Source organism: Apis laboriosa, unplaced genomic scaffold (assembly GCF_014066325.1).
Source record: "Apis laboriosa isolate Shangri-la unplaced genomic scaffold, ASM1406632v1 scaffold9_cov152, whole genome shotgun sequence".
In the NCBI taxonomy this organism is placed as follows: Eukaryota; Metazoa; Arthropoda; class Insecta; order Hymenoptera; family Apidae; genus Apis; species Apis laboriosa.
The window spans coordinates 427,535-445,030 of record NW_025224966.1 but is presented as its reverse complement, the minus strand read 5'-3'; the positions used below and the strand labels follow the sequence as shown (position 1 = coordinate 445,030).

The 17,496-nt window shown below is 46.9% G+C and overlaps 1 protein-coding gene across 1 annotated transcript in view; it reads right to left on the bottom strand.

The window, feature by feature from the left end:
• The window catches only part of LOC122719946 (uncharacterized protein DDB_G0283697-like), a 50,189-nt gene extending 33,084 nt beyond the window's left edge, over positions 1-17,105 (bottom strand). Inside the window, exon 1 of the mRNA XM_043946232.1 lies at positions 14,737-17,105. Coding sequence (XP_043802167.1) covers positions 14,737-16,407 — 1,671 coding nt within the window. The 5' untranslated portion in view covers positions 16,408-17,105. The remainder of the gene's footprint in view (positions 1-14,736) is intronic.
• Between the last annotated feature and the right edge of the window lie 391 nt (positions 17,106-17,496).

Here is a 17,496-nt window from a genome sequence, read left to right as displayed (position 1 = left end):
AATGGAAAACGTGAAATATATGTGACACGTAATCGACAAGTGTGTTACTCGCTTTCGAATATTCGAATCTGTATATATGTTAATTTATCAACGAATCGATACGTTCGACAGGATCCGTATAATTAATAAAGATGCGATGGATATATATGCGTGTAGTACGCGTAATATAATAGGAACGCATCGGTTTCGTCACGTGAAACTCGATTCTTGGAGTACGTGGCCTCTCGCCGGATGTACTTGTCAAACAGCTTTTTTCCATCACCCGCTTCCTACCAGTCGGGACATATTTTTTTCTTTCATTCTGCGTGCCACGAGTGTTCGGTACGCGGAATTTTAATTCGCAAAAGGTGAATCGGAAAGGACGGTTTACAGCTCTTCGCGGCGATCGATCGATTGTCCGCGTTAGTCACAGTTTCGCGAGGCTACGATTCACAGATAATTTATGATTCGACGTCTCTCTTTTCCCTCGCGACAACTTTACGTACATCGATCATACGTAGTCTCTTTCTCTCATAACGAATCCTTTCTAATTTCCGATCGATTCCGAGACGGAATTATCGAAACATCAGCGCGTTAAAAGAAATGATAGAAATGGTCAATTTTGATCGTTTCTGGTCGTCGTCGTCGACGTCACCCCTCCGAAATACCCTAACTTCTTTCCTCTGATGTCAATTTTTCGAATTATTCCGATTCTTGGAACACGGATGACGCGCTCGGTGTTCTCCATCTCAAAGGCAAAGGCTAAATCGGGGACGGTTGCAACGCTTGCGAAACATCTCATAAATCTTGGAGAGTGATGAATCTACTCCCGAATTCCACGAGCAGATCTTTTTTTTCCTTTCTTTCTTTCTTTCTTTTTCGCCATCTATCGCGATTAACGGGATATATAATGGGAACAATGAAAACGGGAAAAATGCCCTCGTCGGGGCTCGAAGCATTCGTCCATCGAACGAAACGAAACGAATCAAGTAGCGTGGTGCACTTTGACACGGTTCATTTGCGCCAACCAATGAGATCATCCAGAAGTTCTCCGACGCACAGTTGCCGGCCCGTTAATAGGGAGAAGGTGCAACGGGTGGATGACATCATCTCGTATTCACGCCTTGTAGACCACGGTACACACAAGCCGTCGACACTCCTTAGAAAGTCCTCGAGATAAATAAACTGGCTGGAGATTTATTTATCCGTGCTTCTTTGATACCAGTCACGATAAATCTATCGCGGAACCTCGACCGTGTGTATCGGCCGATCGATCTCAACAGGGAGGACAATAGCCGCCACTTCGTAGCTGAAAATTATCGTGGAACGTCATCATCATCGTCGTCGTCGTCGTCGTGATCGCCGCGTGATCGCCCTTTTTTTCTCGTTTCTATCATTTCGACCCTATCGCGATTACTAATTATATTTCGAAAATCCGATCGATCTGTTCGATCGGTCACACCGCTACCGTGTACCGACCGAGTATCGACCGTGGAACCATCCACGATTCGCCTTGTTCGCGCTTTAATTAACCGGACGTGTTCGCATTCCGCGGTGTGGGACGCGATATACACGGCCTTCCAAGCTTTTCTCTACCTTCGATCGGGATCGACACGCGCGGAATACGCAGCGCACGAAGCTGAACTGAATGAACAGCGACGGAACAGCGCGTAGTATTTTTGTTGTTTGGCTCGCATCGAGTTTCTCGTACTCGATCGAAGCGACGACAGGAGGTGCCGCGAGAGAGAAGGGTCACGGATGAGAGAAAGAAAGAGAGAGAGAAAGAGAGAGAAGTGGATTCGTTCAGGTGGTTTTCAATGAAAGAACTCGTTCCTCGGGCCAAATAGGGTCGCTCCATTCATTCTGTCTCGGAACGATCGAACGCGGAATATCTATTAGCGTTTGAACAAGAAATATAACCGTCTCGTCGTATATATATATATATACGATTTCTAACGAGTCGTGTCGCAAAAATTGGAACGCTCTTCTCGTCTCCCTCCCTCCCCAAGGGAGGAAGAAAGTCGAGGCAAAAATATAATAAATACGATCCCGTTTCTGTGACGATTGTGATCGAATCCACGCAACCCGTCCACGCGTATTCGAACGGCATCGGATTAAAAAATACGGAGAATTGACGGAGAATAGGATTAAACGCGTATCGCACAGAGAGGCCGACTCTTACGATATTATTAATATTCATAGCAGCCAGATGACGCCGCGCACGAATGCGGTCTCCGATTCGAGACGACCACGGTTTCGACCAATTGGACGATCGCGCGCTTTCAAAACGGTAGCGTGCATTTTCAACCGGGTCAACTATTTTTATCTCATCGCGACGTCCTCTCCCGGTCGTTGTCCATCGCGCGCCACGCTTTCCCTCGCCGACCGTGCCGCCCCAGCAGCGGGTAAGTCGCGCGCGCGCTCTTAATGCATTCGAAAAGTTTCCATCGCGACGCGGTTAAATTATTCATTCGCGATTCTTTTCCTCTTTTTTCCTTTGTCTCTCCTTTTTCGATCCGTGCACGCGTCTCGCCTATCGTTTACACGCCTACCTCCCTCGCTCAAGGATAATCAATCCGATCGCATCTCGAATCTTACTTCTCCTCTCCTCGTTGATTTATCCGCATGGATCTAGTTTTAATAATCGTAAAGCGGAAGGAAGAGAAATTCGTTTCGAACGATTCCAATGGAAAATGGAAAATTGTTTCGACGCGCGGATGTACGAATTGACGGATGCGTCATCGCGATCCACACATCGAAACTCTTCCATCCCTTAATTTTTTCGCACGGATCTCGTCTATGTAGAACGGAAGAGAGAAGAGAAATTCGAAACGAATTTTTTTGAAACGAATTTCGACGATTCTTATTACACGATTTAACGATTGGAAAATGCGGATATACAAATCGACGGATGCGTCATCGCGACATCGAAACTCCTCCGTCCCTTAATTTATTCGCACGGATCTCGTCCACGTAGAGCTGAAGGAAGAAGAGAAATTCGTTTCGAACGATTCCAAAAAGAAAAAATGAAAATGAAAAATTACGCGCGGATGCGAATCGACGGATGCGTCATCGCGATCCACACATCGAAACTCGAAACTTAATTTATCCGCTCCTTCCACGTAGAGCGGAAGGAAGAAGAGAAATTCGTTTCGAACGATTCCGAATGGAAAATGGGAAAAAAAAGTCTCGACGCATGCGCGAATGTACGAATGCGTCGACGGATGCGTCATCCATCCATCCGTCCATGCATCGAAATTTAATCGATCGGAGTGGAAGCAGCGACAGCCTGTTCCCATTCGACCGGGACAATGGAACGATGACGTTTTCTCGACGATCGAATCCAATTGACCCCCCCGTACCAATGGTAATTTAAACAATGGCAGAGATAAATATCGAATATACGGGTCGTGGAATAAAGGGTCGCGATCTCTCTCCTCGATCCGTGACGAGGAAATAATGCCCGATGATGCGCGCATCGCGAGGCCCGCGTTGCCGCTACCACCACCACCGCCACCACCGCCGCCACCAGCGCCACCGCCATCGACTCGAGCAGGTGTCCGGCCGGGCTCGCGATTTACAGCCGTGGTGGTGGCGTGAGAAGATAATTAAGATAATCGATGCCGATGGGGGCCATTGTTCCGCGAGCTCGCCTCTCCGAATGCCGAGTTACACGCCGCGTTACACGCCGCGTTCCACGCTCCCTTCGCCCGTTCCACGCACCTTTCTCCATGCGTATTTTATGCCGGCCGGTAATTACCGCTTTCTTCTTCTTCTCCTCGGCCCCCGACGACACTCTCTCTCTTTCTCTCTCTCTCTCGTGTCATATATATATATATATATATCGTATAGCATCGCGTTCAATCACGCATCGCGGCCTTTTTTCGACCTTCCACCTTTTTATTTTTTTTTTTTACAATTCTTGGAGAAACTTTTATTCAATTAGGCATCCTTGCTCGATCCGGGAAAGCATCGTACGGATATCGTATAGTGATGCTCGGTCGGTCGGTTATCAATCCTAGCTTCGTCTTTGTTCTTCGAAGTAAGCTTCTCTCTTTCTCTCTCTCTCGTGTCATAAATATATTATATATATACCGTATAGCATCGCGTTCAATCATCTTTTTTCGACCTTCCACCTTTTTATTTTTTTTTTTTTTACAATTCTTGGAGAAACTTTTATTCAACTAGGCATCCTCGCTCGATCCGGGAAAGCATCGTACGGGTATCGTACGGTATTGGCCGATCGGTTATCATTCCTAGCCTCGTTTTTGTTTTTCGAAGTAATCTTCTCTCTCTCTCTCTTTCTCTCTCGTGTCATAAATATATTATATATATATATCATATAGCATCGTGTTCAATCACGCGCGGCCTTCCACCTTTTTATTTTTTTTTTTACAATTCTTGGAGAAATTTTTATTCAACTAGGCATCCTCGCTCGATCCGGGAAAAGGTATCGGCCGGGCGGTTATCGATCCTAGCTATTCACTTTGTCTTTGTTCTTCTCTCTCTCTCTCTCTCTCTCTCTCTCCTCTCGCTTTTTCAATTCGAAATTCCGCTCGCCCGTATAGTTAGCCCGTTATTATTTATTCATCAACGCTTTATCGCGGTTTTTACAAGAGGCTTCCTACAACGAGGGTCTCTCGGCCGAGAGGATCGAGAAGAAGGAGAAGAACAAGGGCTTGATATCCGACGGATACAAGGCCGCTCCATTCCTGGACGGGTTCGGAAATACCCCGCGTGACTAATCATGCGCCCGTGACGCAACAAAAGCTGGCTTTTCAAGCGAGCGTGAACGTGAAAAATTCCATCGAGTACGCGTTTCTCCACGTGGCAACTCATCCTCTCTCTCTCTCTCTTTCCTTCGATATCCCCATCCAATTTAGGGATCGTAGGAACAGGAGCAAGCAAGCGTCAGTTAGGAAACGTCGAATGTATTCGCGAAACGACGAGGGTCGTTGCCTCTTATCCTCCCCCTCCTCCTTCTCTTTGTCTCTTCTCCTAGCTATTCGCGTTCCGCTATGATAATCGGTGACACGGGGATACGCGCGATTATTCCCTTCCCCCCCTCCGTGCAAAATTACCATTGTCGCGTGCGCTATTATCGTATACACCGTGAAAGATGGCACCTTTCCACGGCGTTCCTCATGTACGTGTTTTCACCTCTGACACGTTTGTTTGTTGTTTGCGCGCGAGGGCAAGGAGGGGGAGGGAGGGAGGGAGAAAGCGAAAAAGCGAAAGATCAAACTTCTTCTCTTGCAAAGCGCGGAAAGAAAGAAAGAAAGAAAGAAAGAAAGAAATAAAGAAAGGAACACGCATCCGGGAAAGAGTCCGTTTGCATTATCGACGGCTGTAAAGCGGCGAGGAGGTGAGTCCTCCTTCGTTAACGTTCGCGAACAGGTTTCTCGAGGAGAGAAGAAAAGCGGCGTGTAACCGCGCGTTTAACAACAACAATGAAGCAATTAAGCCACGACCGTGTCCGTGTATTCGTATACGTACACACAGAAGGGCAACGAGGCTGTCGAGACGCGCTACGTAAAAATTTCTACTCTACCGCTAATCGCATCCCAGATGTCGCGCGTGTCGCAAATTGCAAAAAAGGAGAGGGGGGGAATCCATCGAACGTTTCGCAACGCCGCATTTATTTTCGACGCGCGTATATCCACGATGACGCGCCGCGTCCATCGAATTCCTTTGCCGCGCTTCTGAATCGGTCACATCAATCGGGAATCGACCAATTCCCGCCATTAATATTCGCGCCGGGGGTTGAACGAGGCTTCGAGGAACCGACGCCTCGAGCGAATGCCAATCTTTCGTAACGCGAGATCCAAACTTACGAGTGTTATTTGTATATTATTCTCTTTCATTCGACATTCATTTTTCGGGAATAAAAGGACACCGCGCTTCGAACCATTCGTTCAGATATATATATATATACTCTCGTCTTCTCTCGTTCGAAAATTGAAATTTACATAATATATACATAATATATCGGGTCGATAATTCAGCGGTCGAAATGCTTGCTCTTGGAAACGTGCAATATCATATATATACATATATATAGGGAGAATACGATATACGGGCAAAAGCGAGATAAATTCGGGTTCGTTGACTTTTCCGCGAAAATTTCGAATTATATCTATTTAACACGTTGAATACCCAGCCGTTTCAAAAATTTAACGCGAAAAGTTACAACCTTCTGTAACGCAATGTACAAACGAACCACACCTTTCTTTACCTCGTTTCAATAAATTACATTAATGTTTTTAATGTTATTACATTCTTTTGAAAGCGTTGACCAAACAAAAACCGATGTCGCCTGAATTAAATTGTCACGGGTGTAAGAATAACGTGAACGAAAAAGTGCGCGACCGGTCCGTGGGGATCGATTTAAATGGCGATTCCGTTCGAAAGTTGATTCCATTGGCGGAAAGTTGTCGTTAGTCGGCAAAATGGTTACCGTGATATCGTTTCTCGTCCCCTCCCTCCACCGAAGATGGAGGACGTCCCGCGATTAATCGCGGCCGCGAGTAATCGCGCAACTCGATCGATCGTGCTTTCCCTCGAATTCTATGCTAATTAACCCATTAATTGGCCTTCGCATGCGTTACAAATTGAGCACGCCGATGCGATCGCGATAACCAATTAGACTTCGCCGTGTCGCTTTCCTCGCCAATTTACGACGACGCGACGCTGGAATATCGATTTACGACGAGCCGAATCGGCTATGAGAACGAAGAGAAAAATACCCGAGTCGTAAATTTGTGAAATCTCTCCGCGCGTAGTTTCTTCTTCCTCCTCCTCTTCTTCTTCTTTCTCCTCGATTATTACGCAAACCCCCCCCCCCCCCCAAAGCGGCGTCTCTTCCTCCTCCCCCTCCTCCTGTTCGCGCCTGTCGATCAGGATTTTCACGCGTCGATCGTGGATCGTTGGGTGTGGAACGCGAAAGGTGGGACACGCGAGGTGTAAAAATGTCAAAGGTGAAAATTCCATTCGAGGAGGTAATCGACGACCGGTTGAAATCACGAACGTGTATTAATTTTAAACGCGTCTCTCATTAACGCATGCGGCGCGTAAGGAGAAGAGTTCGTAAATGGGAGAATTTAATCAAACGTTTTATATTGAAGATCCATCCAGGTGAGAATTAACAGTGAATTTATAGATATAGATATAGATGGAAAGGGTGGAAAAGGGTGCGCGACCCTCCTCCCCTATATTTCCGCGCGAGTGTCACGATCCGAGGTTTAAATTAACCGGCAAAAACGACGCGTTGATTTATAGGCCGAAGTAGGGAACGTTTACGACCCTCTTAGCGGGGGGACGGTAAGGAGGCAGGATCGAAGGCAGGATCGATCCTTTTTTTACCTTCCGAGCATTGTACACCTCGATCACCTCGATTAACCTCAACGTTTACAATTTTAGTTAACAGTCGCGTCACGTTTCCCCCCCCCCTTTCTTTCTTTCTATTTTTCAAAAAAAAAAAAAAAAAAAAAAATGCTCGCAAACCGAGAGAACTCAATCTTTCGTCACGAAACGATCTTTCGTTTTATTACCGTGGTGATTTTAAATGGAGATTCGAGGATAACGCCGCCTCGATGTCGACTTATTTTCCGCCGATATTTTCATGCCAATCGTTATATTTCTCTTCTTTTCCTTTTTCTAGAATTCCAGTCGTGGGATTTCTCAAATTCGTGTCGATCAGCGGAAATTTATTATTATTATCGGTGGCGCGATTAAACGAAGCATTTGTACAACATCGATGAGAGATACGCGTGTAACTTGTTTCTCTTGGCGCTAACGTACCGCGTAATATAAATTATCGTGCTCTCGTATGAATTATTTACGAGACGCGGGACGTACGTACACATATACACGCGTATGTTTTTAATCGCGATTGATCGACGCGTCGTCTCGCGGGAGGAGAGAAAAAAAAAAAACTTGGAAATCGTTGATTCGTCTTCGATCGATAAGAATTCGAGTTAAACGAGCGATCGTTTAATCACAAGCCTTCGCGACGTTTAATTGAAAAAAGAAAAAGAAAAAAAAAAAAGAGGCATACCTATGCGATGAAGTATGCCCTCTCCCCGAGAAGACGGGGACGTAATCGAGTTGTCGCCAAAGACAAAACTCCCCTCGACGTTATCGGATAAAGTTGGCGCGCGAGATAAAGCGGCACATCTCTCTTTCTCCCTCTCGAGTGATCCGACCGTGTTGCATAAATATTGGGCGTGCGTGCCAACGCACGAGTATCGTCGTAAAGTAGCGTCGGGGCATACGTGTATACGACGAAGGAGCAAACAGACGGTTGAACATCTATGTAAACACCGTCGTCGGACAGCGGTGTAAAAGAAGCACGTGTTTTCTGGAAGCCGCATTCCGAGATCGCGCCTCGAGATCTCCTTCTTCTTCTCCTTCTTCTTCATCTTCTTCTCTCGTGAAAACGTGGAAAGGAGCGTAAACGTTACGCTCTTAGCACGACGAGTGCTAACGTCACGTTGCGTCATCAATAGCACCAGATCGAGTACAAATAAATATCCTGTCGTGGCGTATTAGGAACGACTTTTTCGACTCGTTCCACGATTTACGAAAATCGTTGCAATAATAAGGATCGGGTTCAAACGTTTAGTTCGTTACGATGATGATATTTGATCCGCTGGTAGTTTCAACTTTCTGGTAGTTTCTCGTTTATGGTTAAACGCGTGTCACGATTCTCTGTTTATCGAGACGGACTATGAACCGGCTAACAGCCTTCACCAGTATTCCAATCTTTGTTAAAATTAATTTCCTTTGCAAAATTATTATTTATTCTCCTTCTTCTCTTTTTCTCTTTCTCTTTTTTTTTTATGAGAATATAATATTAATGATTCGAAGGATTTATTCACCGTTACGTCGAATCGCGATATCTCTAGATTCCACCTGTCGGTAGATAGCGGTGGTGGCCGTCGCTCGATGTTATAATTATCTCTCGTGCGCGCATTAGCGACAGCCGCGACTAATCAGTCCCGGTAAATTGCGCGAATTACATCGAGTCGCGACCACTTGACGAGCACCGCGGTATAAATTGGATAATATATCGCGTTGTACGGGATAATTACGAACGAGGCGAAGGGAGATTCGAGTAATAAATCACGTTTTACGGCGCCACTAGTCGATCCCCCGATTTTTCTTAAAAATTCGATCCAACTTGAGAGCTCTCGAATCGGAGATCCGGTTAACGAGAGGGAGAGGAAGAAAGAGAGAGAAAAATCGAAGCAACCGACCGAAACGTTTTATTAAGACTCGTTAAGCAACGATGACTGTTTAGAGCTCCTAAAACTTATACCGTTCCCTGAATCGACGACGGCAGTCGTGGAGGGGATATAGCGCGATAAACGAGGGCCAATGAAAATAATCCCTCTCGTCGTAAATTAAAGAGGCAACGCAGCGTTCTCGGTGTGAAAACTGTTTCGAATTGCGGTGGTCTCGTCGTCGAGCGAATCGATCCCGTCCACGCCATCAATTTAAACGGCGAAAACGAAGCGTATATATGGATCGTTTCTTCTCCTTTTCGAAAAAGAAAAAAAGGAGATTCGTTCTTTCGCGGGATTAAACGAATTTAGGATAGAATCTAGAATAGATGGAAAGATATATACGCGTTAAATCAAATTCTCTCTCTCTCTCTCTCTCTCTCTCTCTCTTTCTGAAAGTTTGCCAGATATCGTTGATGGTTCTGCGGCTGCTAGTTATGCAGCCACCGTCTCCGCGTGCATTCCTTTCGGGATTTTCGGGCCCATTGTCATTCCCTCTGTTATTTTCTCTCGTAAACAGGCACATTTTCAAAGTTAATTCGTCGTTTCGGTGGATAGTATTCGTGAACAGGAGGACGTGATCGCCGTAAGAATCGAGCGGCGAAACGAATTCTTCTTCTACTTCGAAAAGAACGTTCCCAAATAATGCGGATCCTTTTTTAATCCGTTCGAGGAATGGAACGTCACGCGAAATCCCCTCCTCCTCCTCCTCCTCCTCCTCTCCTTCCTTCCGAATCGCGTCACGCCAATTTTTCACCACTGATCCTTCTCCCGAATTTTCTCCTCGAGAACGAGAAGAAGAAGAAGAAGAAGAAGAAGAAGAAGAAGAAGAAGAAGAAGAAGATGATGAAGAATCCATCCATCCAGCCTCGGTAGATTAACGGTTGGAGGAGGAAGGTACGGGCAAAGCGCGGCGTTCATCGCTCGCTCGTGCGTATATGGGATCCGTAATGATCCTGCGAGGTTGGCGATAAAGCCAACCTTATTAAGATCCCGTTAAGGTAAACAAGCTTTCTTCCTTTTCTTACACGATCATCCTTCGAGATAACTCGGTCTAATGCTTTTTCGAACGAAACGACTCCGTTCATCCCTGTTCTCGAGGCAGGAGGGGAGGAGAAGGAAGAACGTGTTATTTTAACCGATCGTTTCTTTAACGCGCACCTCCTGCCAAACGAAATTACTTCCAACTCGTTTCCGCTCGCCGCTTAATAGAAATTTCTGACACGGACCGGTTCCCTCCCCTCCTCGAGTAGGGGAGGAAGATAGAGCGAATGTAAACAAAATCAAGCGTTTAATTATCATCCACCGATTTCCAATCCCCTCCTCCCTCCTTCAATAGAAACTTCCATTCGTAATCTCCCCCTCCTCCCCTCGTTTGGCCAACGAGCGGGCTATGAAAATATTTTTGGATTCGATCGGTACAGTTTTTGGAAACATTCCAAAAAACGAACGACCCGAATTTTCGAAGTTCGATAGACAAGTTGGGATACAACTTCGTGCTTTTTTAACCTCTTTTGGGGAACGCAAGATTTTGATTTTGCCGCGCATACGCGACTCTCTCTACGGGTAACATAAAATAATTTTATACGCGTTTCCCGATAGAGAAGAAGTAAAGAGGAGACCTATTCGTTGAATCGATATTGCAAATCTTATTGATCGCAAAATCCGGCATAAAGCGCGAACGATCGATTTCGATGATTCGAGAGAGTCGGAATGTTATCGGATGGAATGAAATTATTCGCCGTGCGCGGGGAGATTCACCTGCGCGATATGCACGGTTCGTGATTCCTGGATCGACCTGGAACCGTTCCAAATTTTCAACGCGTACACCGGTTTGCATGGTTTAACGCAAGCCTGGAAATTTCTATACGGCCAATTTGTCGCGTTTGCCCAAACATCTCTAATAAGCCCGAGCGAATAATTGGACGCGAGGCTTATACGAATAATAGCGGGCGAGTTGTGTTTACCGACAATCGGTAATATTACGGATGGGATGTTAAATAACTCGGGGATTACGCGTACCCGATCCTTGGATCGTGTCCAAATTCTATACACAAATTCACGGATGCGTTCAACAGCATCCGTGAAACAATTCCTCCTCCGTTGACGAACTTCTTGGGAATTAATTGTAATACCGTATTGTATTCGGTTCGTGGTTTCCACGTACCGTTCCACCGTACTTACTTACCGATGAAAATCCGTGTGAATTATCGATTATAATATACGGCCAATTTCGTACCGCGTTTCACCGCGTGTTTCAAGAGCGCGGATATACTCGACCGGCCAATATAATTTAACAACCTCCCGCGACTAACGCGACATTGTTCCACTTTTAATCTTTCGAAAACCACCATTTATCAACCCAGACGTTTCTTGAACGTCGTTCCTGTCTAACCGACGATGACAGATTTAAGAGACGGGGCAAGGCTTGGGAAGACGTTAAAATCGATCGATGTCTACGATACGACGGCATTGGTCTCAAGGCTGATGTCGGTCGACCATTTACGATCCTTCCTCTCTTTATTTTTGCGCGAATTTAAATCGTAATAAGGCGTCTTATTAGCATAGCTGACCATGAATCGATGCGAACGCGGGATGATGATTCCACTTATTTTTCAATTCATCGAATTCGAATGCAAATTATCGGCGCTTATCCGCGATGCTTAAACGACTACGTCGATGAATCATCGTCGTCTCGCCAGATTACGTGGCGATATCCGCAAAATTGTCCTCTATACATCATCGAGGGATCTGTTTTACATTTTTTACATTTCTTTTTTTTTCTGTTCGTTGAATCGAAAAAATTATTAAAAATTGAAACCCTTAAAATTTATTCGTAGCTATTACACAGTCGATCCCCCGTTTCTCGTACGATCTCATCGTTACTTGGCATTATTTGCAATCGTTATTTCGAACGAAATAAATTATCGAAGCAATTACTTCAACTATTAAATTCTCTCCATCGTAAAAAAAAAAAAAAATTTTCATTACTCGATTTAGCGATTACTCGTCCAACGTATAAAGGGAGGCAAAAAGACCATTTTTTGCCGTCAAAAATTTTTTTTTTCCATTTTTTCGTTTCCCTTTCCCCTTCGGTGTTTTAGCGAGGAAAGGAAAGGAAAGGTGATCCTTAAACGAGCCGTTTAATCGAGTTTAGAGCGCGTTTCGAGCAATCTCGCGCGGGTGTCAACGCGTATTCGTTCTGACCAGTTAGCGGAGAATAACGATCGGCATTAAAATTTTATACACGGTCGTAGAACCGATAGAGAGCCGGTATCGAATGTCGCTTGGTCGACGATTGTTCGCCTGTTGTAACGATGTTGAAACGGCGAATTAATCATTGGAAACACGCGCGCGATCGCCTTCTCCCGCGCGTAACGATGATCTCATTAAGTAATGATGTTTTCTTCTACCCGATTGGAAGGAAGGAAGGTAGGTAGGTCAATCGTTGTCGCGAGTACAACGATCGCGCCGTCTGAATATATATATATATATATATAGAAGGAAAAACCGCGACTATATTCGGAACGATGATTAACGAGCGACGACGATTATTCCTTATCTAACCATTTTCTCCCTCTTCGTCGTCGAGAGCCTTCTTTGTTTCTCGCGAGCCGAGCCTTACACTCCCCGTTCGTTTTTCTCCGTTCATCATTCTTTTCATTTTTCGATTCATCGATTTGTCTTCTCCCTCGAATTTCGAATTTCGACAATGACGCGCAGGACGAGAGAGAAAGAGAGAGAGAGAGAGAGAGAGAGAGAGAGAGAGAGAGAGAGAGATCGGTGAAACCGCGCGCCGAGAAGCAACTGCACGTAGGATTGCTCAATTACCCCCTCCCTCCCCCTACGCGGTAATTCCGTCCGTGGCCGGCACGTACAAGTAAATCGCCGATGGAACGTGGCGGGTTTACCTTTGTGGCGAATTGGCACAAAAAGAGGGGAAGATCGCGACGACTCGATTTCTTTTTTTTTCCTCTGTTCCTTCTCTTTCCCTTGCTACGATATAGAATTAACGTATTCTCGTCCGCGGGATGAATCGAACGAACTGGAACGAAGTCTCGTTTCCAAGTCTCTCTTTAATTCCCTTTAATTTCTCCTCGTTTTCTTATCCCGTATTTTTCAACGTTACTCCTTCGAATATATATGTATATATATCGTTGACACGTTTCAACATCGAGGCAAACGGATAGAAACGTTGTTTTGTAGCGGCACGTGACGATCCCTTGGAATCGCAAATCTAGTCCGTCGCCTCGCGATGGATAACAGCTGTGCGCATTTCGATTAACGCACTCCATCGTGTAAACCCGCGCACGAAGCACACGAAGGAAACGAAACTCGCCTAAATTTCTAAATATTCTCTCTATCTCGATTATATTTCTTGTTTAAACATTTCTTTCGTACGCGTTTTTACATGTAAGTATATATTTCTATCGTGGCACGAGTGGTGGTTCGTTAGTGACGTTTTTTTCGCCGAGACGAGTGGTCTCTATCGTTCAACGAAGCATGTTAAAAAAACGTTACAGCGCGACTGGCCACTCGCCGTTACCTAAACTATAATATAATAAAACTATCGAGATAACCGTATCTCCAGCAAGAATCGAATTTCATTTTTGCGATGAAACACTCGGTTCAACTTTTCTATCTCGATAATTAATTCGAATTCTATCGAATCCTGCAGTTATATAAGCAACTTCTATAAGGATAATTCTACATTTATTTATTTTCTCGAATAACGAATTCGATTCGAAATTATGATTCTAAATTTCATCAATTTCGTTGTTCGTCAATTTCGAAATATAAAAATTAGGATTATCATCGTACGATATCGTGTGTACGTTTCTATCAGGAGAAGCGAAAAAAAGAAAGAAAGATAGATCCTTTTAGTGGATAAAGGAAAGTATTCTCGAGGTTGATCACGATGCGCGCGTAGTCTCGGTTCGACATGAAGGGAGAATCGCGGTATCGTTGACCGACCTCGCGCGGTGTCGATTTCTCAGCCAAGCTATCTCGAGGTCTCTCGTACCTGTGGATGTCAGGTCGAGAATATTAACTCGAATAAAAGCGGTTTGCGGTCGGTCGTTGCCTACATTGCCAAGGTCGGTCTAATCCCCTTGCAGTAGGTAGCAAGGGATGTTTCGTCTCGTCGATAGCAGTTGGAGCTTAATAGCCAGCTGCTGCCATAGGAAAGCGCAATGAAATAATTCTGAGAATCGGACAACTCTTGGAGAGCTTTCGCGAGCGATTCTCAACCATCTTTAATCTCTCGTCGACAAACAGGAATTCGAGAATGATTCCGATCGAAACGTATTCGCGGATATTATCGAAACTTGTCCGTAATAATCCGTTCTCCCATCTTTCCTCGCCCGTCCAACATTTATCATCGACCAACAATCCCCGATAATCCGGAACGCGCGATACGACGTATTACGTATTCGTACGTGTGTAAACGTTAAAAAGAAGGAAGACGACTAACCGTATTAGCGACATCCGCTTGCGTGCCCGTGTCCTCCTCGACTCCCCCGGTCTTAATCGCGTCTTCCTCTTCCTTCTCGTTGTCCGACGTGTTCAGGTACTCGTCGTAATCCTGTTCCAGACTCTTGGTCTTCGGTTGAGTATCGTCCATCTTCGACGACCTGGCATTGTTCTCCACCGTGCCACCGCCGCCGCCGCTCTTTGTCGGTTTACGCTCCACCAGCGAACCGGTCGACAGATAGCCGGGTAAATTTTCGTTCGTCGCGTGTGGGGGTTGGTGGTAATAACCGGACGAGTTTTTCCCGTATACTCGAGGAAACAACGGCCTGGTCAGATTCTTGGCCTCGTATCGGAAATTGGCCAACGATCCGTCGCGTCTCGCGTATTTGTCCATCTGGATGTTCCTGTAATCCCTCTTGATCGCGGATCTCGGAGTGGTTGGGTCGTCGGACGTTAACTTTCGGATGATCTCGTCGTAAGTTTTCAACGTTGATTTCTTCCTCTTCTTCTTCTTCTCGCTCTTGTAAAAGTCATTGTCGAGCTCCTCCTCCTCGTCGTCCTCCTCTTCGTTCGCGTTTCGATCCTCGTTGTTATCGTTCCCGTCCACGTATCCCTCGTCCTCCTTCCAGCCATCGTCCTCCTCGTCCTCCTCCTCCTCCTCTTCCTCCTCCTCCTCCTCCTCCTCCTCCCCCTCCTGTTGCTGCTCTTCCTGATCGTCGTCGACGTCGTCCACCTCGTCTACGCTACGATACTCGTAGTCTCCGAAATAACCGATTCTTTTTCCATCGATTTTCGAGTAGCGGCCAGTGGAATTGAATCTCCTTCGAATCGAGTCGTCGTGCCTCCTCGACACACCGTCCTCGGGATGACGGTATCTCTTTCTTCGACCGTCGTGGGGACGCCAGCCGTGGCTCGAGACGCCGAGCTTCCTATGCTTCCTGCCCACCACGTTTTTCCACCAGGATCGGTGCTTCTCGAGGATGTCCTCGTTGTAGTCGCGGCTAGGTTTACTCGAGTCGTAATCGAGCTCGTCCTCGTAATAGTCCAAGTCGCCGCGATTCCTCGAGTAGCCGAACAACTTTCGTCGAGCTCTGTCTTCGAATCTCGGCCTCGAGTAGGCACGATCCCCGTATCGAGGGGCCGAACCTCTGTGCCTCTCGTTCTCCTCGTGGTACCAGCCGGCCGCCTCGCGATAACCGCCTCGGCGATACCTGGGCGGGTAACGCGGCGGTTCCAACATCCGGCCGTGGATCCTCGAGATCCGAGGATAGGATCTCTCGTGATAGGAGCGAGCCTCGTAATCATCCTCCTCCTCCCCCTCCTCCCCGTCCTCCTCCTCGTCCTCGTCGTCCTCCTCCTTCCTTTTCCTCTTCCTCCTCTCCTCCCCCTCCTCGCCCATCCGACGATCCTCCCGATCGAGGAACGAGTCGTCCTCGTAATAGTCGAGCTCCTGCGACCAGGACGACGATCGCCTGTCCACGAGGTCATGACGATTCCTCCTCCCGCTCGAGGAGGGGGAGGAGGAGGAGGATTGTTCGTGCCTGTGCCTGTGCCTGTGCCTGGCGTCGTACGCGGTGTCCTCGTGGGGACGATGCTTGGCCTCGGACGCCAACACCACGTACGCTATCACGAGGATCGAGATTAACAACAGCCTCCTATCGTACCGTGTCATTTCTTCGTCTTCTTCGTCGTCTGTTCCCCCTTCGATTCACCCTTACATCTTATCGTCCCAGAGACGCGCGATACCCTCGATCGAGATCGAGACTCTCAAAGTTTCTCAGCGATGCATCGCGCGATCGCGACGCGCAACCTCGTTTCCTCGTTTCGATCGAACGAGATCTGTTATCGGTGGCCACGATCGAGACATCCAGATCGGTGGGCAAATTTTCGACGTCGGGGATAAGGAAGGGATGGGAAGGGGAGAAGGAAGATACAGGAGACGTGAGAAAGAGAGAGAGAGAGAGAGAGAGGAGGATGGGATTCCTTCGCCACGTGGTGGTTCGATATCGCGATTTAGTTCGCGATGGTTCGATGTCAACGATCAAAACCCGGGAATCTGTCTATCTATTTATCCATCCAAATGACCCGCAACGTTTGCTTTCGTTGGCCACGTTCCAGTTCGCTCGATTCCCCAGCACAAAGTATCCCCGCAACGGGAAACGACGACCTCGCGCGTAACGATTCCGTTCACGTTTCGCACATTTCTAGTTCGTTGTTCGCGCGGGTGTCGCGCCACCGTTCTCGCGAACCCTTTAGATCGTGGACAAAAAAAAAAAGACGGTGGTGGTTGTCAACACCTCGAATCGTCTCTCGTCATTTCCCCCTTTCGATGGACGAGTTCGATCCCTAAAATTTTGCTCACCGTTGTTCACTCGCCGAATGCCGGCGCGCACCGCTTCGTTCGACTCGAGTTCGGTTTCGACGAGACCGAGATAACGGCGAATCGTATCGCGGACCGAATGTCGCGGCCGACTGAGGCCAGCCTCTCCGCCGGCCGCGCTGCTTCACAGATCGCGGAACGCATTGCGCATGCGTGCGCCCGATATTCTCTCCCGCCCCTCACCCGCCTTTCTCCCCTTCGTCCCTTACTCACTACCTGTCTGCTGCTCTCGTGTGCACAACGGCCACGCGCACCTTCCATCCATGCGTGTGTACACAAGCTCCCAAAATTCGATATCGTCCTCCCGATCGCTTCTTTTCGCGCCCATTCTCTCTTCTCCGAGCACTTCACCCACGTGCTCTCTGTTAATTGCGCTATTTT